At 42.6% G+C, this 24,377-nt stretch overlaps 1 protein-coding gene across 3 annotated transcripts in view; it reads left to right on the top strand.

The window, feature by feature from the left end:
• Positions 1 to 24,377, top strand: part of CFAP74 (cilia and flagella associated protein 74) — a 74,969-nt gene that overhangs the window by 20,323 nt on the left and 30,269 nt on the right. For all 3 annotated transcript variants that reach the window (XM_083453654.1, XM_083453653.1, XM_083453655.1), the window contains exons 12-21: positions 1,270 to 1,464; positions 3,495 to 3,668; positions 5,211 to 5,329; positions 7,959 to 8,025; positions 9,998 to 10,087; positions 14,922 to 15,113; positions 17,742 to 17,886; positions 20,698 to 20,819; positions 21,851 to 21,973; positions 23,932 to 24,053. In XM_083453654.1, coding sequence (XP_083309780.1) covers positions 1,270 to 1,464; positions 3,495 to 3,668; positions 5,211 to 5,329; positions 7,959 to 8,025; positions 9,998 to 10,087; positions 14,922 to 15,113; positions 17,742 to 17,886; positions 20,698 to 20,819; positions 21,851 to 21,973; positions 23,932 to 24,053 — 1,349 coding nt within the window. The remainder of the gene's footprint in view (positions 1 to 1,269; positions 1,465 to 3,494; positions 3,669 to 5,210; positions 5,330 to 7,958; positions 8,026 to 9,997; positions 10,088 to 14,921; positions 15,114 to 17,741; positions 17,887 to 20,697; positions 20,820 to 21,850; positions 21,974 to 23,931; positions 24,054 to 24,377) is intronic.

The raw sequence follows: 24,377 nt of genomic DNA, 5'->3' as shown, positions 1-24,377 counted from the left end.
AATGCCTGGAGTTCCTTCCTTTGTCGGGATAGGTGTAGGTAAATAGTACCAGACATGTAGGGTTCCTGGTTCAGTGTTATTGCCACCTTGAGCTCCTTTGGGAGGAAGGGCTCAATAGAAAGTTAATTAATAAATAAGAATCCATGTAGGAATTCACTGACATAAGGTGTGTTGCTGATGGCCACTAGTTTAGCTCCAGATTATAAAGAATGCAGGATCTGTTTTAATTCTAGAAACAGCAGCTATGTCTTGGTAGGGAAGAACAGACCTTATAGATTGGCACTGTGACCTCCACTGTTTCCACCCTAAAAATCAACTCTTCAGAATGACTGTTTGCCCCTTAAATTTCTAATTGTTGCAATGACACCTTTGGAAATAAATGATAGGAGGAGGGGGAAGGATCACTCTCCTTCTTATACACCACAATCCCGATCCAAGATCCCTCCCACCACTCACTATTTCTAGAAGAAAAACAAACCCTAGGGAATGCATAATCTAGCCTGGGTCTTGGCACCTAACTATATGTGATGTTAACAGTGTGATTAGGAACATCAGATGCTGCTTTATCAAGTCAGACTCATTGGTCCGCCTAGCTCAGTATTGTCTACACTAACTGGAAGCAGCACTCCAGGATTTCAAGCAGAATCTCTCCCAGCCCAAAGTTGTTGGTTGAGCTTTATTTGCAAAATCTATTTTAAAAAATGAAGTTTTTGAGCTATTTTTAATAAAACACGCCAAACTCAAGACTACTGGCATTGGTTGCAATACGTCTGGATTTTCCTGGACAGTTCAGCGATTTCCTCTGGACACTGCTTCTGACTGCATTATTCTGGCTATGTCCAAGAAATTCTGAACGCATGGCAACCATAGTCAAATTAGACAAGTTAATAAAAGGTGTATAAATGGCTGGCTACTGGAATTAATAGCTAAGGAGAACTTCCTGGTTTGGTGATACTATTTCACCAAATGCAATTTGATGCAGGGGTGCTATTGCCTTAGTGCCCATAGTCTGAGTTTCCTGGAAGCTTCTAATTGGTCACTGTGGAAAGCCAGACTCCTGGACTAGTTTGGGCTGCTCTTGCTTTGAAATGCATGATATGTTGTTTTGTAATATTGTCAAGACTTCTAGATCATTTGTCAACGTAAAAAAATTAAATGTATCTCCAGCATTTTCCCCCTATGTAATTTTAATCAGTAAAAGTTTCAAGGTGGTTTAGTCTGTTTCACCAGGGTAGCCAGGCAGTCACTCGTGTTTTTGTATTGCAATAGAAACATTGGCGTTCTCCTTCACCTTGCGCCTCACTTGATGACAGAAACTTACTTATGGGAACATCTCAAGAGATGATTGCAGAAACCAAATACCGAGAGGAGGAGGAGGAAGAAGAAGATGGGAACACCCGGGATGAGACACTAGCAAAGCCAGAGTTTACGGGAATTTGGAACCAAGAGTGCAGCGTGCCCCAGGTTCATCATGCTTTACTTACTTTTTTGTTTATTTATTTGGTAGGACCACACTAGATCTCCTTCAGCAGAAGAGGTTCTGCTAAGATAGGTTACTCCTTTGATGTGGGTGGGTGTGGGTGCCCTATCAGTCCTTGAAGAGTCTTACCCTGTTGTTGTGAGAGACCCCACCCACTGCTAGAGATGGGAGAATTTGTCAATTTTAGTTTCTCTCAGTTTCGCATTTTTACTTTCAGTTCTCCACATTTCCATATCAGTTTGCATTTTTAAAAGTTTTTGTAAGAATTTATCAGCATTTTTGTGTGCATTTCCCTAACTGAGTTCTACTCAGAGTAAACCCATTGAAATTAGCAAACTTTAATCAGCTGTGTCTATTAACTTTAATAGGTCTACTCTAAGTAGGACTGGCATTGGCTATAACCCACACCTCAATTTTGCCTAATGTACTGATTTTTGCAAAACAGTTTCCCCTAATATAATGCATTTTTGTATGTTATTTTGTATGCACAATTTATCCTAGTATAAGCATTTTTCTGCTTATTACTTTGCTGGAGAACTGCATTGCAAAATTCAGAGAACTGTGAATCTCAAAGAATGATTGTGTTTCAGTTTGCTTATTGCTTCAGGAAGTAGAGATTAGATAGCCTTTTAAAGCGTATGGTGTGGAAATGACCCATTTGCAGGTTGCATTAAACCATAGTTTAATTGAATGGAGCAGGACAGAAATTGTGTCTCCTTACATCTCTGTGAAGCTGGCAATCCCAAAGGACCAGTATATCAATGGTTTTCAGCTTCCTAATATTATGGGATTGATGCTTCTCTCATGCCATTTTCAAACTGGCTCCCCCTCGCCTCAGTTCTTGGAGAAGCGTTTGGTTTGCCAAAACTCTTGTTAGGATGCTCTATTTTAAAGGAGCTGAAATCTGGGACTATTTTCAAAAGCGTTTCTTCTCTTAACTGGGGGTGGGGGCGAGATATCTGGCTTAGTCTTGCCTCAGAGATTTGTGAAGACACATATCACTTCATGTTTGCTGGCTTGTTTGACTGTTGCGACTGAACATGACATTCTGTTGAGTTGGTGATGGAGATGATTTCATGTGGAAAAAAGAAATCCCTTTTCACCCTGCGCTTGAAACAACAGAGCGACTCTTTAGAGCACTGCAGCAGTGTTAAAGGCTTGGAAGACAAATGAATAATGTACATTCACAAAGTGGAAACCTCTGTTTCACTCTGTTGCCAAGAACCTTTGTGTTCTGTTCTCCAGTGGCTTTTGGGAGACAACTGTGGGCCAAACTCTGGCCCAGTTTGCACATTGTGACAAACCATAGTTTATAGTGGTTTACAATGATAGGGCCTTTTGAAAATGTGTCTCCTCAGTAGTGTATGGTTGGAACATATCACAATCCCTGACTTAGGACGGTATTTAGCTAATGAGTACTATCAGCAGAAGCTCATGTAACGGCTTTTGCTTGTGCACCAGGGATCCCCCCTGTGCCCCCCTCCATGATGGAGGGGTTGTAGTAACCCCAAAAAGGCTACAGGGGAGGAGGGGAATTGTTCCTCTTCATGATTTCATTGATGGATCAATCAGAAGGGTACACTGTTGAATTCTGCCCCTAGTGGTATGTCTGAACCAGGGATTGTAGTTTTGTTTCTATGCTGTACTCTGGTGTGCAAACAAGGCCATTATGTGATACAGAAGATCAGCCAGGAAGATATGTCACATTTAATTAATAATAATAATGACAGAAATTCTTCTCACAATTTGAATTCCTAATGCTTTCCACATCATTTTCTCAGTTTACAATCATGGTGTTTGAAGCTGGAGTGGGCGAGAGGGTGGGCTCATGTATGTTTCACCCAATGGGACATTCTCTTCCCGGTGCTGTGGGCCTCTCTGCAACTGTTAACTAAAGCCCTGCAAATAATGAATAGCCTTAGCAAAAAAGAAAAAAATGGGGGAAAATATTACCATTTTTGAAACAACCTAATCATATATCTCCTCCTCCCCGCTATGGTTTCACACTGCTCAGGTGCCAGATGTCGGTTTAGACTCCAAACCTGTTGGTGCATCTAAACTGGAAAAGGAGATATTTTCTCAAAACTTGGAGAAGCTGCATGGTGGAATTATTCGCAAACATAAAGTCTGTGGACTTGAATTTAAGGGGTGTCCTTTCTATAGCAAGCCAAGCCTCATTCACTTTAAGGTTAGTATGGGGTTTCTGTGGGGGTGGGGGGTAGATCAGGGCCTGAGTTGTAGTTTTTTGGTGTTTTTATAAATAAATAAAAAAACTTTGAGTTTACAGCTCTGGAAAGAATAGAAATGGCCCATTGACTTCTGGTGGCTTTAATTCATACTGTAACAATATGCACAAAACAGGATTCCCTTCTCTGGCAAAGTTCAAGTTTCATAAAATGATGATGATTATGTTTTCATCCCACCCTTCCTCCATTGATCTCAGAGCAGTGTACACGGTCCATTTTATCCCTGCAACAACTTTGAGGTAGGTGAGACTGAAGGCAGGGGGAGAGACAGTGAGACACTGACCCATGGTCAAACAAGAAGCATCATGGTTGAGTGGGTGATTTAGTCCAGCACTGCAACAACTAGACTGTACTTACTCTCCAATTCTTCATCTATTCATCTAAGAAATCTTAGTTGATTAATCAATATCACATAGGAATAGCTTTCCATGCTGCATGCATATTTCTTTATTTGTGTGGAGCAATGTCTATATATATATACACACACAGCTTCGTACTTAAAGAAAGGGGAAACATAAGGCTCTGATATTTCAAAAGGTATGCAACAGATTGACTCAAAGATATTTAAGACACTTACAGCATATTGAAACATATTGTGCATTCTTTTTTAGGTTCATTCCAGAGATAGGGAGCATATGCCTCTCCAGATGTTGCTGGACTACATATCCCATGATCCCTGCGTATTGGCCATGCTGGTGGGAATTGCAATCCAACAACACCTGGAAAGTCATAGGTTCCTCCACCCTGACCTATGGCTGTTCATGTCTTTAAAAATAAATTTTAAATAAATCTTGAGCCTAACTGATGTTTTTTAGCCAATCAGGTTGCTTGTAATTGATGTATTTCATGGATTAATCAATTGCAGAATGGCCCTGTTTAATGGAACTATGAATTACGGCTGCAATTCCATACCTGGGAGTAAGCACCATTGATTACTATGGGACTTTATTTAAACAAATATTCACAGGTTTGCACTATAACACAAGGATGGTGAACCTGTGGCCTTCTAGGTATTGTTGAACCACCACTTCTATCATCCGTGACCATTGGCTATGCTGGCTAGAGCTGATGGCAGTTAGAGTCTAACAGCACCTGGAGGGCCACAAGTTAGCCACCATTGTAGGCAGTCTTAGAAGAGGTGTTCCCTTGTGTGTGAAAGAAGCGGAATGCTTCTTCTAAGATGGTGCATGCTACCTCCCGTTAGTTAGCTTTTGTATTACAATTGTTTTTAAAAATAAAAGTACACTGCCAAATTAATCCCTGTTGGAATCTAAAGAACAATTTATAATTACCAATACAATCTTATACATGTCTACTCAGAAGTAAGTTCAGTAGAACTCAGCCAATGGCAACAAGAAAGCTTTTTGATTGCCCTGACTCTTGTGTGATATGAGGGCAGCTCAGCCAATCACAGTCAATGACATTTATATCCACCACAAAATCTCTTAGTGTGTTAGAATACCACATGTTTTAATTCTTTCCAGGACTTTGACATTGGTAAAACCTATAAAAAGAAGATGATTTTGATCAATGCTTTCTATAGCATTAACTACTGCAAGCTGGTGGGAGTCAGTGAACACCTCAAGGATTTTTTCACAGTTCAGTAAGTACATTTGGTTGGATTTTTGCTTCTTCTGGGACTGGGGATGCAGGGGAGGTGGAAAAGAAAATGAGCAGTGGCATTTGTTAGACCTTACAGCTTCCCAGTTTCTAACTTTTCTGAAGGCCAGCAATGCAGCAAATGACCATGGTAGTAAAGAAACAGGATTTTCCACTGCTGCAGAAGTGGGGAACCTTTGTCCTCCAAGTGTTACTGAACTACATCTCTCATCAGCATGGCCAATTGTCAAGGCTAATGGGATACAGGAGTGGTAGACCAACACCATATGGTTGGTCAACAGTTCTCACAGTCTGTGGGTTCCCTGGGTCCTAGCCAAGGTTCCCTGCGTCCTGGCTTCCCCTTGTCATCTCCTGTGACAGAGATGGAAGAAGTTTTGGCCCTTCCTCCCCAAGATGTTATGGGACCCAACTCCCATCAGCCTTAGTAGCATGTCCAGTGGCCAGATATGCTGGGAGCTAGAGTCCAGCAACACCTGTAGAGCCACAAGTCCCTGGTCATTGTATGTGAGGAACCTTTGGTCCCCAGATGTTGCTGAACTGCAACTCCCAGCAGTCCCAACAGGCATGGCCAATGGCCAAGGATTGTGGCAGTTGGAGTCCAGCCACACCTGGAGAGCCACAGGAGTCCCCTGCATTGTTCTATGGAAGAAGCCCAGAATTTACTTCTGAGCAAACATGTTTAGGATTGTATTTAATCAGGGATGCGGAACCCACAACCCTCCAGAAGTGGTTGGATTATAACTACCATCAATTTCAGCCAGTGAACAGGAATGATGGGCGTTCCAGTCCAACTACAATGGGGTGCATGTTGCCAATCCCTGTTTTACAGGGTACCATTCATGAAGCTTGATTTATTTCCTTTGGTACCTGATACTTAAGAACGTAATGTTGATTAGCAAATTCATATGGTGAAAGCACAACTTTATTCCTGTGTCGGCACATATTAGGCAAGCACGTGTCTAGCATTTTCGACTCTACATCCTCTTCTCGACAAAGATTACATGCTGCAGCAGATTTGCTGCTAGGGGTGGCTCTTGGAAAGAAAAGATCTGTGTGGATTGAACTCGGGCTCTCTAATACTCTCATCTCAAGTTGAAAGCTGTAAATTAGCAGCTTATTACAGTGACCGGTTTTAGCCAAGTGTTCAGAAATTATGCTGTAAATCAAATGGCAACTTGACATCTTACTTTCATGTCATCCTTTTAAGAGTCCCAATCGGGGTTTGGCTTGCCAGGCTGGATTATTCCCCCCACCCTGGAAGCAGGAAACTCTACCTTCATATGCTTAAAAATAGTTACAGTGGTTATGTGTCATGTGACAGCTCTCTCTTCTTATGCTAAAGGTGCACAGCACTGTTACACTGGTGTGTCAATGATCAAATATCAAATTCAGGACAATAATAATGATAAATACTTGAAATGTATAGAATACTTTCAAGTGTCCAATGTATGTTGCATACCACCACTGCATGTGACCCATAGTTAATGGTGTATAAGCTAGGTTTGCCCACTTTGTGTCCCCGCCTCAAAAATCCCCAGGAAAAACTTTTTAAAAAATCCCTGGTTTAGCGTTATGCTTGAATCAGGGATTATGGTTTGTTCTGTTCCAAAGAAATCATAATTTGTAGCCATGGTTTGTACTTGGCTTACCACTTTTGGTTTGCTTATTTGTTTATTTAAATTTAACAAGAAAAAAAGAAAAAGATGAAATAAAATTAAAGAAGGAGAAGAGAAAAAAACATAATAATAATGATACATAAAAATACTATCAAGAATACTACTAATAATAGACCACCATCAGTTCACATTGTGAATAACTGTGAACAACTCATCTGTTCATGAATCTTAAATTAAGCATATAGATTAATATAAAACTTCCAGATGGCCAGATAGGTATCCATATGAGATTGAGACTGATAAGAAATATATCTGAATGTAGCCAGGATTTTATTGAGAACTACCACCCAAGATGTGAAGTAAAACACGTACATCTTTTGAAAATTGCAGAGCAGTTCTTCAGCCCAGTGATGGGTTTAGAAAGGCACATACCAGGGTAAAGTGTGCATAAAATGTATATATTAGGGAAAATAGCAGGCAAAATGCATTCTATTAGGAAAAGTTGTTTTCAAAAAATGTTTTTATTAGGAGAAATTTACTGATAATTTTAATGAGAATTTTAAAAATAAATGCAAACAGGTGTTGAAATATGGGGAACTGAATTTGAGATTGGAAAAATGAGAAACTAAAATGAACAGATTCACCTGTCCCTAACTTATTTTTAAGACTATTTCTCTTTTATTTTAATAAGGATTGGAATAGAAACCATTAAACCTGTTGTTCCCTTTGAACAGTGAATAATAATCTCTCAAAGAGCAAATGTATTAAAGTAGGTCTCGGAAAGGCCTCTGTACTGAAGTTTCAGTAATTTTCAAAATATATGCGAATTTTAAAGACCTGTCAGTTAATTTGGAAAATGACAGCTGATTCATTTCAAAAAAAAATTGATTGATTAAAATGATTTTAGTCACATATTTTGCTTGCTGCTGTTACAAGAACAGCACAAATAAGTCATTCAAATGGTCATCTAATTCTGTCTTTCATTTCCCACTGCAGCTTTGATCCTCCGGGCCCAATGTCTTCTGGAATATCTTGCGAAGTAGGGGTGACCTTTAAACCTATGGTAGGCGTGCCATGCAGTCATCCTGATTAAATGGCATTTGCAAATTTCATGATAGCAAAAGGATTAAGTGAAGAGTCACACAAGGTTGATCTGCCTTTTGCAAACCGTGAAATTCCATCATTCTGTTTTATAACTGTACCAGTCATAGAGAACTGACGTTTTGAAATGCTTCGTTCTTGAACTGAGGAAAAATTAGGAGTGTAGAAAGCTGTCCCCCCCCCCCAGGGTAGAGTATTTTTCTGCCCCAGTGTTGGCCACTCTGAATGACTGTAGCCCTTCAGGATTCCAGGTACTGCAAGGTCAATCAATGGAATGTTGCTTTAGCACTGGTGTGCAGCATTTCTTTAGATTTAAAATGGAGATTGAGGCAACAGAAGTTTATGTTTGGGGCATACTGGACTCCACAGCACCTCCATAGGAAGGAATTCAGACAGTTCAGACAGGTGTTGCTGGTGGAGCGCTGAAATTGCTGCAGAGTTTTCTTTCTGATCAGAAATTACTGCTCACATCAATGTTGTCTTGGATAAATCCTTGACATTTGTGAATGTTCACAAACTCTTAAATGATATTCTTGTGGAGTGGGGACTAACAGATGGACAACAGTTCTAAGAATCCTGTAAGGTTGGAAGGAGAAACACCCACCAGTGATTTGAAGATCTCACTGACCATTCTACATTTGATTGTGTGGTTCGTAATCATCTGTTTCGTTCAGATACTTTTACGGGCAACCTATATTCATACATTTAAATCAGGATAGATGGAATATTGTTACTAATGTCAGCTGGCAATGGAGTTTATTTATAAATTATTTCTTCTTTTTCTCCTGTTTTATTTGCAAATAAAAAGTCATATTTTTAAAAATAGGGGGGGCAAAAGACTGAACCTGAAACTTACTGCATGCAAAGCAGCCCCTGTACCACTGAACTGCAATCCCTCCCATCAATGCATCTAAAGAGGGACCATGGACTTGCTGAAATGCTTTCTGGCTGGTGACAGTCTACAAGAGCAAATGCTTCCCTCCTGTTCACTTTAATAGACACCTAAGGCAGGGGTGGCTAGACTTTCAGCCATAGCCAACCAGCAATGGCAGTGTCCATTCACAATGTTACATGCCCTACTGTCCCACCTATTGGATGTACCCACAATACTATACAAATTAGCAGATGTAGGAGTCTTGTTTGGGATTAGACCCTCACACAGAAGTTAGGGGGCTTTAACCCTTTTGTTTAAGCAGATGTTCCAACCTGGGTGGGACAGGGGCGGCATGCCTGCAATTTGCATTAGAAGAAAAACTTCCATTGGCGGGAAAAGTTTCCATTGGTGTAATGCAAACAGCAAGGATTTACTCAGGGCTACTGTGGGATGATAAGAGTTTAAATGTGAGTCTAGTTTGACCTTCAGTGGTTTTTTTTTACACCAAACAAGGAGCAAAGACGCGTACCAGCCAGGCAAAAACACTAGGGGGCATGAAGCAGGGCCAGAGAGGGGGTGTTGCCCTGGGAAAAGGTGTGTGGCTAGGTGAGACTTTTGAGGGCCAGTTAGGGAGGCTTGAAGGACCACATTCTGCCTGAAGTTCTTCACCATGGCTGTATACCCACTAATTCAGCTTTCAAATTGACTTGCATAATAGATATAAAACAGTATGAAATAATAGCAATAGCCCGATTAAACAATGTGTAAGTAAACAATAGCACAGTTGCCAATAAGAAGGGCTGGTGGACAGTTGATACTAATTATGGTTAAAAGCTTATGCAAATAGGACTGATTTTTGTTTAAAAAATCGCAGTAATAGTGCTGGGTGAATCTGCCTTAATTCCAGAGCTAGGGCTATATATGGAAAGACTGTAATACTTGCTGTAATCCTGCAAAATGTTGCACACTTTTTATTAACCTCTTAAATAGTCTAAAGCAATGCTTAATTTACTGACAGGTATAACTAGATTCTGAAGAGCAATTTTTGTTTCCTTTTTAGATAAACCAAGATCTTGAAGGAGAAGTCACATTTTTATCTCAGATTGGCTCCTTCTCAATCCCACTCAAGTGTTCAACCAAGAAATGTGTGGTGAGTCCAATACCTATCCTTGAATCTTTGGATGAGACAGCCCTGTTTCAGGAAATAGGAATGAAAGTAAAGATATTAGCAAGTAGAAGGAGGGAAACTGGTTGCATTCTCTCTCCTTTTTAATCCAGCAAATCCAGACACCATTTATTCTGGAGTAAACACAATTTCTGCATATGTTTTGGTGACTTGTCTGTGGAACTGCAACCCAAGTCACTTGTGATTTGCCTGTTGTGCACAGTTATAAAATGCTGAAGTAGTAAAAGCAATGCTTAACATTTTGTATAGCACTTTACAGGTGTTCCAAGTACCTTAAATTCATTATCCAGTTGCAGCAAAGGTTGGTAGCTACTGGTACTGTTATTGCAGAAGACAGCCAACAGTAGGCGGAGCCAGAGTGAAGACTGGCAGAGCCACTTCATTCATTGGCACCTTCCTCCGAGGAGCTGAATGTCCCCTCACAGGACCCCGTCCTGAGGTGCAGGAAGCACAACAAGCAAGAGGCTTTGGGACAGAAGAGGGGTGCCCATCTTCCAACCAGAGGGCTGGCCCACTAAGAACCTCAAGTTACCCACAAAGTGGGGGGCAGAGCCCAGGAAAGGTAGTGTGGGGGCATTGTCTTAAAAAGGTTCAATCTGCTGTTAAGCTTTATTGGAGCAAGTTGTTTCCTTGGTGCAAGATTAAGTAGGGAGGAGATATATCTGGCCTTAAGAAGAGTTAGACCAGTCCCAAGCCCTGGCTGTGGCTGAGCTGGTGGTGGTGACCACAGGGTTGTAGAGCACCACCGTCGCTCAGCTTCAGGAGGGGATGAAGTGGCCACTGGAACACTTGGGCTGCTCTGTCCGGGGGGTGCCCACCAGTTGCTCACCGTCTCCTGGTGTGATTTCTTGAAGTCTGAGGCTTACGTTCCAGTATGCTTGGCTCCACCCCCCTCCCCTTATTAGCTTCCTTTAAGTAAGCTGCTGCCTTGTAACTCTAATCAGGTCAGCATAGCAGCACTCCAAAGCGGGAACAGCTGTTGTCTCCATAGCTACAATGAGAGGAGCCTTGGCACTCCTACACACACCAGTCTGTTGGTATGAAGAGTGTTCCAAGTGGGAGACCATGGAGTAACAGAGAAGTGCCCATTTTCAGCTGATAGGTTTGGCTGTTTAAGAGTCTCTTGTTCTCCAACAAAGAGGGTGTAGCATAGGAGAGGTGGACAGGAGACAGAAGCTCAGAAGGCCTCAGTTCACCACCGCCTCTGTTGAAGCAAGTGTTGGTGGCAAGGGGGAAAAAAGCATAAAAGGAGAATTTCCTCGATGCCAGGATCCAGGTTTGGGGCAAGTACTCTTTGGTGAGAAAACCCCAGCAGATATTTAAAATCACAAAATATGAAACATAGGAAAGCATGGAAATGTAGGCTGTTAGACCTTTAAAATATGCTCTTCTCAGTTCCTACCAAAGTTCCCCTCTTCCACTAGCATAGGAAAAGGTCACACGCTTTAAAAATGTTCTACTTATGAACTCTTCAAAGGTCAGATTCATGTGCTTTTTCCATACAGCAATCAGAAAAAGTTGCACAGGCATTAAAACCTAGCTTAGTTACAGTGGTGAAAGTTCTTACATTATTGGTATAGGAACTCAAGAAAGGCTTGTTAAAGCCATATTGTCAGAGCTTGGAGCAACCAGCTCATACCTCTTTAGGTTCTGAGCTTCTCACATAGACAGAGGCCTGGCAGGACAGCTTACTCTATGGCATTAACCCCTCACTAATCAGACTTAACCGCTCAAGAACCTTGCCCAAGAAGGGGAGACTGGCAACTGGCTGGTAATTACCATATTTTCCCTTCTATAAGATGCCCCCATGTATAAGATGCCCCCTGTTTGGGGGGACCCAGATTTAAGTAAATGAGGGGAGATGGCTCCGTGTATAAGACGCTCCCTAATTTTTCACATTTTTAAGGAAAAAAACCTAGTCTTATACACGGAAAAATATGGTACTTAGGTTTTCTGAATCCAGGGAGGGTTTCCTGAGGAGTGCTTTTACCACTGCCTCCTTCAAGCAGACAGGTATCACCCGCTCTTGCTAGAAGGCATTAATCACCTCCCTCATCCATCTGGCTGTCCCTTCCCTGCTAGTTTTACCAACCAAGAGGGGCAATGGTCCAGAGCGCAAGTGGTTGCTCTGACCAATCCAAGCACCTTGTCCGCATCCTCGAGCCGTATTGTTTAACTTCATCCAACATGACTAGACTATCTGCTTTAAGAGTGGAGTCAAGGTCCAAGCAGATGCAATTGATTTTATCCTCAAAATGCTTAGCAAACAAGTCACAGCAAACTACTGTTGGTTTTGTCACCTCCATTGGGCCAGACTTTAAAAGGACCCGCACTACCTGGAAAAGCTCTGCTGAACAGCACAGTGAGGATGCAATGGAGGCAGCAAAGGATGCCTTCTTTTCTGCCTTCACTGCCACTAGGTTGGCTCGATGATGAGTCCCCACCAGTGTTTGACTTCATTCGACTGGAGTTTTCCTCTACTCACATTCAAGCCGTCTCCCTTGAAAAGGGCCTGAAAAGAATTGACTTTAAAGCCTTCAGAGCAGGGGAAACCACTCTTGACCTGGCAGTGAAATGAGTATGTTGTAAAACCTGACATTCCACACAATTGGTGCCATTACTGAAAGGGACCTGCTTTGCATAGCGCCACTTGGAGGAAAGCCTCAGAAAAACTGCAGAGAACAGGGTGGTCCCAAACACACAGAAGCTCTCTGTTTTAAATTTTAAATAATATGTATTGCTATAGTGTTTTTTCTTTTTAAGACTACAGGTGCCTAGTGCTGCAAAAACACATGTAGGTGGTTCCATTTAAAAGTGCACTTGAGTATAATGCTCAAAGACAACAACTTCAGAGAATTTGTTCCTAAAATTAGCTGTGCAGTGGAAAACAACAGCATCTTGAAATCTAACCAACAGCTTGCAATAAAAGTTTATGAACCTTTTGTTTGTTTATTTATTTATTTATTGCTGATACATTGTTGGGAGCCTTTCGAGAATTTTATCAAGCAGCTATTTGAGGGGAAAAGACGTCAACGCATTATTTTTAGGCATCGGACGCACAGTTCCATCAAGGACAGTCGCTCTTATTAAACATAGATGCTTAAACAAGCTCCTTGTACAACCAAGGACATGATTAGTTCCACGACATGTGCTTGCTATCAAGGCATTGCAAGGTAGCAGCATTTTAATTCTTCAAAGGCAAATTGTGGGAAACCAGCAAAGGGGCAAGGAGCTCAAAGTGGTGCACATGTTTCTACTCCACCCCATTTTAATCTCCATAACAACCCTGTGAGGTAGGTTAGGCTGAGTCTATGTAGTGCATTGCTGCTTGTTCCTTCCGCAGACACGCCTCAATTCTGAGCCTTCCTACTAGTTTTGCTGAGTGGACCTCTGTCCCAAAGACAAGCCTGTTAGTGCATCACTGCACCCAAGGCCTCAAGTTGATAGGATCAGTCTGATGTGTATTCCAGTGTAAATGTGTTCTGTGCTACTTTCTGACCACAGAAGGACCTCAGGACTATTCAAGAGTTTGCAGTTGGACAGCCATCTCGGAGGACAATGTTAGCAAATGGCCACTGTGAGAAAAGGGTTGTCCTAATCCAGCAGGGCTCTCCTTATGCATTTAGGATTTTGTGGTGTGTGTGTGTTTCCCTTATCAGGGATGTTTCATAAATAATTTCTTTCCCATCAAATAAACCATGACAAGTATTCAACACTTGGGCGAGAATCACTTCTTGCTGGCTCTCCATGGCAATCCGCATTGCCAAGTTTAGAAATGTGCCCCCTGACTTAGCAGCAAATTGGCAGGAAATGAATTGCTTAATAAATCGGTTAGCTGGATCTCTTATTTGTCACTAAATGTCAAAACTGAGCAGCACAACAAACATGCCTAAATACTAAAATAGCTGAATTATGAATATAGTTAATGCCCCATCCCAGAAGGCGTATCACTGAGGCAGCAGCTCGGAGGATGAAGTATTGGGGACAAGTAGCAGACCTGATATCCAAATACAAAGCTGATAAAAAAGCACTATCTTTACTGTACCATGGAAGGGGCTGTAATATTCTGTCCTATGCTCACCAAATGGATAGAAACATTTGTATGAATGTACAGTTGTGGAATGTAGAAGTAATTAGTGCAGGATGGGCTCATCATACTAGAGGGGTCCTGTAACCTCAGTGGGTGATAGAGTGTTAATATTCATATTTGATAAATGATTCAATGAGTTTTTCATTTACATAGAAAAGCCTCCTCTAACTTGATGTACCTAGTAGAAGCATTGATTTAATTTAGAGATTAAACTTTGACTTGTGCTTTTATCAAGATTTAGTATTAACCCAATTGTATATGAGAGATGTTGGGTTGTATCCTTGTAAGTCCTTCTCAGAGTAGAGTCACTGAATTTAATGGGCCTTAATCCTGGCTCTGAGTGGGATGAACACTGAGTGCAATCTGTAGTATTTAGATGGGTGTTTTTTTAATGATTTACATTCTTTATAATTCTATTTCATTTTTCCTTTTGTAAAAAAATAATATAAAAATCATTGATTTATACTCTGTTTCCTGCTTGGCAGGGGGTTGGACTCGATGGCCCTTGTGGTCTCTATGATTCTAAATCTGCTGCAGCTTCCATGCAACAGTCAAGGGGAAAAGATCCCACTGTGACATTGCCTTTTGAAGCGGCAATAAGGATTTTAAGGTCTTGTGCTTGAAATGGTAGCCGTTCATTTAACTGACATTACTGCCTATCTAGGACAGTAGTAATTATGTTTCCTCCCTCTCTCCCTCTCTTTTCAGCTGGCACTAGATAAAGAGCTCATTGACTTTGGCACTCATGTGGTGGGAGAGACAATTTCACGGACCATCACCTTGACGAACTGTGGCGCCTTGGGAACAAGATTCCAGCTCCGCAAAGCAGCTGACACTACACACACTGCAATGGTGCAACATACTGTGACTGCACCACCTTCCATCGACAAATCAGTCTTTGTAAGCCTTCCTCAGTTGAGAGCTCTAAGCGACATAGATCGGCATATCTCAAACTAGTCATTGATAGGTGCTCCTTTCCCAGAGAGATCTGATTGTCATTTCCCTTAAGCCTGCTTGGAAGCAGGAATCCTTTCCTTGATGAGTTTGCAATTCAGAGTTTCTTCTCTATTCCTTTTGCTCTGGATTGGCTTCCTAATAGGATCCAAGAGTCTAGCCCAGTGATGTTATTTCTCCCCAGCCTAAATTTGCTACTAGAAATATGAAAACTTAAAGCAAAATTAATGATTGCTTTTCAGGCAAGACTATTAAGGAAAGAAAGAAAGAAAGCATTCTGATAAGATTTCTTGTGGGATGGGGTGGGGTACAGACTGAATATAGGGATAGAGGAGAAACATATTTTGTTTGCATTTTAATAGAAACATACCAAACTTCCTGAACCATTCATCAAAGTGAAATGCAGTTATCGCTTGAAAATTTGCACTGCTTTCAATTTTTGGTGCATCCGCCCAACCAAGAAATGTTTACAAAAAAGCACAAAAATGCTCATATTATGGAAAATGATGTACAAAACCACATTATGTTGAGGGAATTGGTCTGCAAAAATTGCTTGTATGTAGCAAATGCATACAAACTTTGTGCGAACTTTAATTTTTTTTTAGCAAACTCAGGAAATGGGGGCAGCTGAACTGAATTGCAAAAATGAGAAACTGAAATGAACAAATTTCTCTATCCCAAACTGCACATGCCTTGTTTGTTACTGTTTTATCGAATCAAGGTGTGTTTTTCCCAGGAACCTTTTTTGGGATAAGCCAGTGAACGCTTTGATGACTAACTTAAATGGAGCAGAGAGCAGGCAGTTACCACAACCATAAACATCAAGCCCCTTGATCATTATGAGCACTATGAGCCCTCTTTCATTTTGGAACAAATGAAAAATTTCTCTAAACTGAGACTTCTACGTTCCCCATTTGTGCCATTCAGAGATTAGGGCAGTTTACTTTACTCTAGTATGGCAGCAACACTGAGGTCAGTGGCTGCTTCTGCTCGTTGACCATATATTCCTCCTGGGTTTCCTGGCTATTATGTTGTTCAAGAGTATTTGTCTCCCCCCTCCCCTCCAAAAAATACCCTGGTATTATGCAATATATGGTGCAGTGTTTCAGGGGAAATGGCCCTGGAACTCATGATACAGAAGGCAAGGTTTTATACAAAGGTACCCCTGCCCGTACGGGCCAGTCTTGACAGACTCTAGGGTTGTGCGCCCATCTCACTCAAAGAGGCCGGGGGCCAGCGCTGTCCGAAGACACTTCCGGGTCACGTGGCCAGCGTGACATCGCTGCTCTGGCGAGCCAGAGCCGCACACGGAAACGCCGTTTACCTTCCCGCTAGTAAGCGGTCCCTATTTATCTACTTGCACCAGAGAGTGCTTTGGAACTGCTAGGTTGGCAGGCGCTGGGACCGAGCAACGGGAGCGCACCCCGCCACGGGGATTCGAACCGCCGACCTTTCGATCGGCAAGCCCTAGGCGCTGAGGCTTTAACCCACAGCGCCACCCGCGTCCCTAGGTTTTATATAGCACTGATATTTCCTTTCATATTCTCTGTGGAGGCTACCCTACCAAGCTCAGTCTTCGTCAGCCAGTCCCCACCTGCCTGCCTCTTTACATACCTGCCTCTTATCTTTTATATCTCTTCTATCATATATAGCTTACATACCTCTTATCTCTCATCTCTCTTATCTCTTATATATTCTTATCTCTTTTATATTATCGTTTTCCTTGCTTATCTGTTATCTAACTCTTGTCTATATTATCTCTTAACTTATCTCTTATCTATTTTTCAATCTCTTATCATGAAGACTGTGTTCCACCCCCCTCTGTTAGAGGCAGCTTGTCTCTGGAAATCGCAAGTGGGGAAAGTGCTGCTGTGCTCAAGTCCTACTTGCATATTTTCCATAAGACAGGCACGTCCAACAGGTAACATCATTGGATGTCTGTGGTAGATCAAAAAGGGGGTAGATCACTGCCAGTCTTTAACTGTGAGTAGATCGCAGTCTCTGGGGAGTTGGCCACATTGCTGTCACATTGGTGGGGTAGTCTCTAGGTTGTCTATTTGCGTAGTTAATATGCCATAAGATGTCTGCTTGGCCAGTGTGAGAACAGGATGTTGGACTAGATGAGTCACTGGCCACTGGCCTGATCAAGCACGTTTTTCTAGTGTTCTTATGTGGATGGTCCTGTTCTGTGGCTACTGATAGTTTTTTCCCATCAGAATCAAAAGGCTGAGTAGCTGTCCAGGAAATAGCCCTATATGGAGGCCAGACTGATCAGATTACTTTGTTGGGAGTCAGTGTGGTGTAATGGTTAGAGAATCAGACTAGAAGCTGGTGAGACCAGGGTTCAAATCCCTACTCAACCATAAAGCTTACTGATCATTTGTTCATTATTTTTATTTGATTTATGCTGTATTTGTGATGTTCTATTACGTTACTGTTATTTATTGTTTGTAAGCGGCTTTGAGATTCATCTGAATGAAAAGCAGGATATAAATACGATAAATCAAATCTTAGTCCATCTGAAAATAATTGGAATTCGTAAACCCGAGAGCTTTTTGTATATCTCCCAATTAGGTTTGTGCCCCTTTGGTCGAAACAACAACTGGGAATAAGAAAGACAGCAACTTTAGTATGGGGCGCTTCACTGGCGACAAGGAAACGGTTTCTCTTAACCGCTCTGAAGAGGTTATTCACCACACCCCTCTGCCTGACAATTTTGGTAAGGTTTCTGGTTTAAGTGATTTAAGGTAAATTCCAAGAGTGTAAGTAAAAGTAGTAGAAAAAAATCTCTTGCAGATACTATTTGTGCCTGGTTTGTTTTTGTTTTTAAAAAGCTTCCTATAAAACTTGGCTTGTTCAAGAGTTCTGAAGAAATCAAAATCATGCTCGCCATTTTGTGACATTTGGGTTAGCTGCCTAATAACATTATTACCCTACTATGGATTTTGGATTCCCACCCCCCACCCCCATCTGCATGGACTTGCAAGGAGAAAGAATGATAGCTTGGAAAAGGTGCTAAAACAGTGGTGGGGAATCCTTTTCAGCCCAAGGACAGCATTCCCAACCTTCTGGGGTCACTTGGTCCTCTAATGACAATTATCCAGGAGCACCTTAAGGTGCATATTCCTGCAACCCTGTCCTGAGCAGGCAATAGCAGTTTCCCCTCAAGTACAAAACCTCCAAGGATTTCTTCCCACGGATACAGAATCCTTATCATTGTTCTCCTTGAAATTATCTGAAACACCCACCTCTCAAAAAGCGAGAACCATGTGACAAGTTTATTTTTACAACCTGCAATTTTATGAACAAAGTGACACAACGATAAATTGCGTAAGTTTCTCTCCCCAGCTTTTAAATGTTTCAAAAGCGTCATCAAGTTTATTTATTTTGGAGAAAATAAAGCCATTCAGTTTGGAAATATTTGCTCCCCCATTTTTTGTCCTTATCAAATGCTGCCTGTGCCGCAGTTGCCCTGCTGTGCTGCTTTTCAACAAAACTCTAGCCTGTGGGCTTTGAACTGTACAGCTAAAACAAGTTGCCAGTGCAATACAGCAGTGGCAGCTGGTGCCTGTTGGGACTGGTAGGGCAGAAGGCAGGGAGACCCAACAGTAGGCAAAGCCAGATCCAATCACAGACACACCAAAGACCAATGACAGGCAGAGCCAAGTAATAATTCCAATTGTGTCCTTGGCCTCCTCCCAGCTGAATTCCCTAGGGGAAAACTGTGAGACTAAGAGGAAGGAAGGTGATGGACAGTGCCACTCCCATGGACTGGCTTTAAGAAGTCAGGCACGTGGGGCCTGGCTGAGGGCAGACTGCGATTGGCAGGGCAGTGCCCCATTCACCCTAATGAATCAGTCTCCAGCGACCATCAGGGTCCTGGACACAGCTGTATTAGAATGCCCAATTCTGACTAGAATCATCTTGTTATGTACTGAGTTGAATAGGATCCAAAAGGCAGCAGTCTGTTGGTCCTAGAACAATAGGATTCAGAATGCAGCAGTCTGATTGGTCCTGGAACAGTAGGGTCCAGAATGCAGCAGTCTGATTGGTCCACAGGAGCCACCCAATGCAGCTCCAGGTGGAAGTGAATCCGCAACCTGATTGGCCTACAGGTGAATCCCGGAATTAGCCAATCACATGGGGCTCATTGTGTAAATAATATATATAAAGCAGACATTCTGGGGGAACTTCCATTCCTCCTCCTCACCACTATGAGCTGAATAAAGAGCATGAAATCCACACTCGACTCTGAATATATTTCACATCTGCTGCAACAGTTTCTTGCCACCATTACCTCCCCTGCTTTCACCCTTTGGGCCCAATCCATTTGCAGGCCTGGAGAGGACAAGAAGTACTTTCACACCTTTATAATATATTTTTCATTTGCTCACTATCTCTCATAACTCTTGCGGTGGTGAAAGCAATGCGGGGTTGGGGGGGGGGCGACAGTAACTGCCACCTATCCCAATAGCTCACTCTCATTTATTGTTCATGAATGCTAGAATGTTAACTGAGACATTCTGCAAACACCATATAACACCTCTACTGAGAGGGCTTCACTGGTGGCCAATACACTACCAAAGACAGCGCAGCATTTTGATGTCAGCCCTACATGACTTGGGACAAGTTGCCAAAGGGACCTCCTTGCCCCTTAGATCGCTGCAACTATGCTTTTTGTACACACTGGGAACTGGGCTTTTGGTGTTGCAGCACCAGCCCTTTGGAAGCAGTTTCTAGAGGTCAGAAAGGAACAGCTGGAGTATTCTATGATAGCCAAGAGAAATTACTCATCCCATCAACTTCCTGTACAAAACACCAAGAAGGAGCAAACATGCTTTAGATAATTTTGCAGAGTTCAGGAGGCTGTTGGTTCTAGTATCATTGTCTGAAGAGTCATGTTTTGTTTTATAGCAGTGGTTGAGGAACCTATGGCCCACCAGATGTTCGACTCCAACTCCCACCAGCTTCTGCCACAAATGGCTAATAGGGATGGTGGGAGTTTTAGTCTAGCAGTATCTGGGGGACCACACATGCTATATAAGAGGCTTGCAGAACCCCAACCCCAACCAGGAACATAAGGATGATGGGAGTTGTAGTCCAACAGCATCAAGAAAACCACAGGTTCTCCAACTCTGAACCAACCCTGACACTGCTTTTGTCATCTGAGGCCATTCTCGTGTACCCCTTCTCAGTGGTTGCTCCTGTTAGTGGAATTTTCCCTCTAGGGAGGCACAGCTGGCACCATCTGTTTTAGGCAGCAGGCAAAAGCACTCTTTTTCTCCCAGGCATTTGGATCTTCACTTTCTGCTATTCTTTTAGTGAGTTGGGGTTGAGTTGGATCTGCATATTATATAATGTTATTGGTGAACAGTTCAGGGTTTTTGTTTCCCCCCTTGTTTTTCCAATTGTTTTCAATGTCTGATTTTAACAAGCCACTTTGAGTTCGATTTTAGAGGCAGGAGGTGGAGACAAATAAATAAATATGGCTAATAATATTACCGGGTTTCCTCATTTGTCTACCTTTTAGAGCAACTTGATAATCTGGCTTCTGACACGGACATCATTGGGGAAAGCCTACAAGTCCCTTCAGCTGAGAGACCTCCGGGACAGCAGTCTAGGGAAGAAGTACTTGAGATCACAGTCGGCAAGGTAATGCATTGAAAGAGAAACTGTAGTTGTAGCTTAACAAAGTCCTACCCAGAGTAGACCAATTTGAATTAATGTACCTAATTAGTCACACCTGTTAATTTCAGTGAGTCTACTCTGGGTTGGACTAACATGGGATATAACCCTGTGAGCTTATTGGTGAATGTAAAGGCTCTCCAATACCCTAGATGAGATATCTTCATGTAGTTTTTTTTTATTTTAGTGGCACTTTCCCATAGTGGACTGTGCCAATAAGCAGCTCACAATAAGAAAGGTTTTCTCAACAACTTGACCAAGGAAAAACATTTTAAAAGCAGTTACAGTCAAAATACATTCTTACAGTGGTGCCTCGCAAGACGGAAAACCCGCTAGACGAAAGGGTTTTCCATTTTGGAGGTGCTTCGCAGAACGAATTTCCTATGGGCTTGCTTCGCAAGACGAAAATGTCTTGCGAGTTCCTGCAATTTTTTTTCGCTCCCCACCCCCTTTTTCTAAGGCACTAAGCTGCTAATAGCCTTTTAGCAGCTAATCCGCTAATCCCTTAAGCCTTTAATAGCCGCTAAACCGCTAATAGCGCTAATCCGCTAATGGGGTTGCTTCGCAAGACGAAAAAACCGCTAGACGAAGAGACTCGCGGAACGGATTCTTTTCGTCTTGCGAGGCACCACTGTATATCCAGTGATCTTGGGGATGCCAGAAACCGTGTCCTTCAGCCAAATTCCTTCTGAAGCTTAATAATGATGGAGACAGACACATTTCACTAGGGAGAGTGTTTACCCCCTCCCACAAGAACCCTGGAAATGGTAGCTTGTAAAGGGTACTGGGAATTGTTGCTCTGTGGGGGTAAACTAGCGTTCCTAGGATTCTTTGGGAAGGTGGGAAATATGCTTTAAAGGTATGGTGCGTATGCAACTTAAACATGGATGAGAAAAGATGCAGAGTGAAAATAAAAAGGAAGTGAAAGTAAGCAATAACCACAAACCATTTTTTGAAAGTTGAGCTGTCGTTACTCTTCATTTTTGCTTATTATCCAGGTTTCTGAAGGTTATATCGGACCCTTCAGCTCTGTCAAACTTCAGATTATGTTCACCCCAGCAGTTCCTGGGGCTGTGCAGGCTGATTTCAAGATTACCTTTGACAACCCAGACTGCAAACCAGTGAGTAGTTATTGCTCTGAGTCTTATGTTTGCTTTTTGTGCTGGTGCTAGGATGTGCTGTGGAATGGATGGAGGGCTTTTCAGCATAAGGGCCACATTTTCTCATGGGGAACTTTGCTGAGTCCACATTCCCAGAGTGGGTTTGGCCAGACACATACTAGGCAAACAAAAAGTATTATCACACTTCAAAGAAACATTCCAGCCATGGAATGCCAATCACTAGGGGAGGGTGCAAAGCAAGGCTAGTGAGGGATGTGGCCAGGGTAGGCATGGCTCTAGAAGAATTTGCTCAGGACAAAATGGGTTTGAAACCCTCTTCTGGAAGGTCCAGAAGTGTACACCTGACAGGCCCACATATGCACCTAGCAGGTCTGGGAAGCTGGGTTGCTGCCAAACAGCAGTAAAACATGCTTAGCAGTGGGGAAGTGGCAGGTGAAAAGAGCAGTATAGGAAGCTGTCTTACATCAAGCCAGGGCATATAGTGTCACATTGTCAACACTGACTGGCAGGATTTCTCCATGGAGGATTCTTTCCAAGCCCTGCCTGGAGATGCCCAGGAGTCAAACTGGGACCTTCTGCCAAAAAAGGTGCCCACCATTCCCCACACCCCCATCCTTGCAACATCGTCTTCTAGTCCCCACAGGTGTTCTTTTCCCCTGATGTGTCAAAGGCACATTCAGAAACCTGAGCAAGAAAAAGGGGTTTTCAAGGAGTAAGCATTAAGCATCCAGCCACCTCTTCTACAGGGCAAACAGCTGCAGTATTGTAGCTGTTTGGCAGAGGCCTGGGGCCCCAGATTAGGGCACTTTCATACTGTTACTATTTTCATGTGGGGTTCAACCTCATACTAGTAAATCACATTGTGCAATTGCAGTTTACTGGGAGGTCTTTCACAACAAACCAAGTTTCCTCACAAAGATCAGACGTTTGTGGCAGATTTTGATGGGGAAATGCACTGAAAAGTGTAGGGCAACACTTGCTTTGATGCAACATCATCTAAGCTCCCTGCATACAAATAGGAATGAATGTGCAATAAACAGGCAATTTGGAAGTGCCCTTGGTCACCCGAGTTGCCTCCAAACGTGTATTTTTCACCCTAAGATCTGCAGGCAATTCTGACTAGCGCCCCTTCTTAGGATGATGGTGCTTTTTCGGAGAGTTGAGCATAAGAACATAAAAAGAGCATGTTGGATCAGAATAACAGCCTGTCTAGTTCAGCATTCTGTTCTCACAGTGCCCAGCCAGATGCCTTTGCTAAATCTGCAAGCAAGATTCAAGCACAATAGCACTCTGCTCTCCCACAGTTTTCAGCAACTGGCATTCAGAAGCATTACTGCTTCTAACCATAGCCACTGATAGCCTTGTCCTCCATCCTCTTTTCAAGCCATCCAAGTTGGTGGCCATCACTGCCTCCTGTGAGAGCAAAGTGATACAATATTCATTCATTCATTTATCACCCCCCCCCCACACTTTTCAGATAAATGAGAGAGCTGGCATCAACAGCAAAAGTGGAAAGCAATGGTCACTCCCTTGGGCTTAGGAACTAAAAAGACACACAAGAGAAGTAGAGTGAAGAGAAAAGGTAGAAGAGGGCAGCCCTATCCAGGTTCCTATTGAAGGGAGTGCTTTCTGAAACAAGGCGGTTCCTCCCTAAGCTGATAAGAGTTTCAAAGCCCTCTACCGGCTGCTTGGGAAACTGTGGCTTTCCAAATGTTGTTGCACTCTAGCTCCCATCAGCCCCAGCCAGTGTTGCCAAAGGTCAGGTAAGGAAGATATCTGGAGGGCCACAAACATTCCCCATCCCTAGACTAAGCAAACATATCTGCCACTCTCGTATGTAATTTGGGGCCTCCAAGAGTTTGGGGGAAGAGTTTGAACCTGAACACTTGGGGCAGCAATTGTTTTTTCAGCATACAAGGCCGCGTTGCCCCTGAAACTTTGCATCTGTTCGTGTTCAGTTGTCCTTCAGCGTCACTGCTGTTTCTGTGGCTGTGCCGGTGTGGGTGCCCAATCCAAACGTTGACCTCAAAATCTGCATGTATGACAGGCTGTATCAGGACTGCATCATCATCCAAAGCAGGTGTGTGGCCCAGGAATTCATCTACTTCCAGGTTCATCTGCAGGTTGACTGATTCTTAAATTTGCCCTCATTTATTAGCATTTGCTGCCATCATATTCACATTTACTTGGGAGGAAGTCTAAATTAACTCAATGGAACTTAGTTTGAGCAGACATGAATAGGATTGCACTGTTGGTTTTGTTAATCTGCCATTATTTATTTAAAGCTGGGAACTCGATTGTGTTCCCAAGTACACTTTTATTCTGCTGGGATGAAGGTCCATCACAATGGGTATTGGCGCCACCTGTCATCCAATGCACACAAAGCTGTAGTAAGTAGGCAGGG

This window comes from Podarcis tiliguerta (assembly GCF_965153285.1).
Source record: "Podarcis tiliguerta genome assembly, chromosome: 8".
Classification (NCBI taxonomy): Eukaryota; Metazoa; Chordata; class Lepidosauria; order Squamata; family Lacertidae; genus Podarcis; species Podarcis tiliguerta.
The sequence above is the reverse complement of the archived record's forward strand: the minus strand, read 5'-3'. Positions and strand labels throughout refer to the sequence as shown.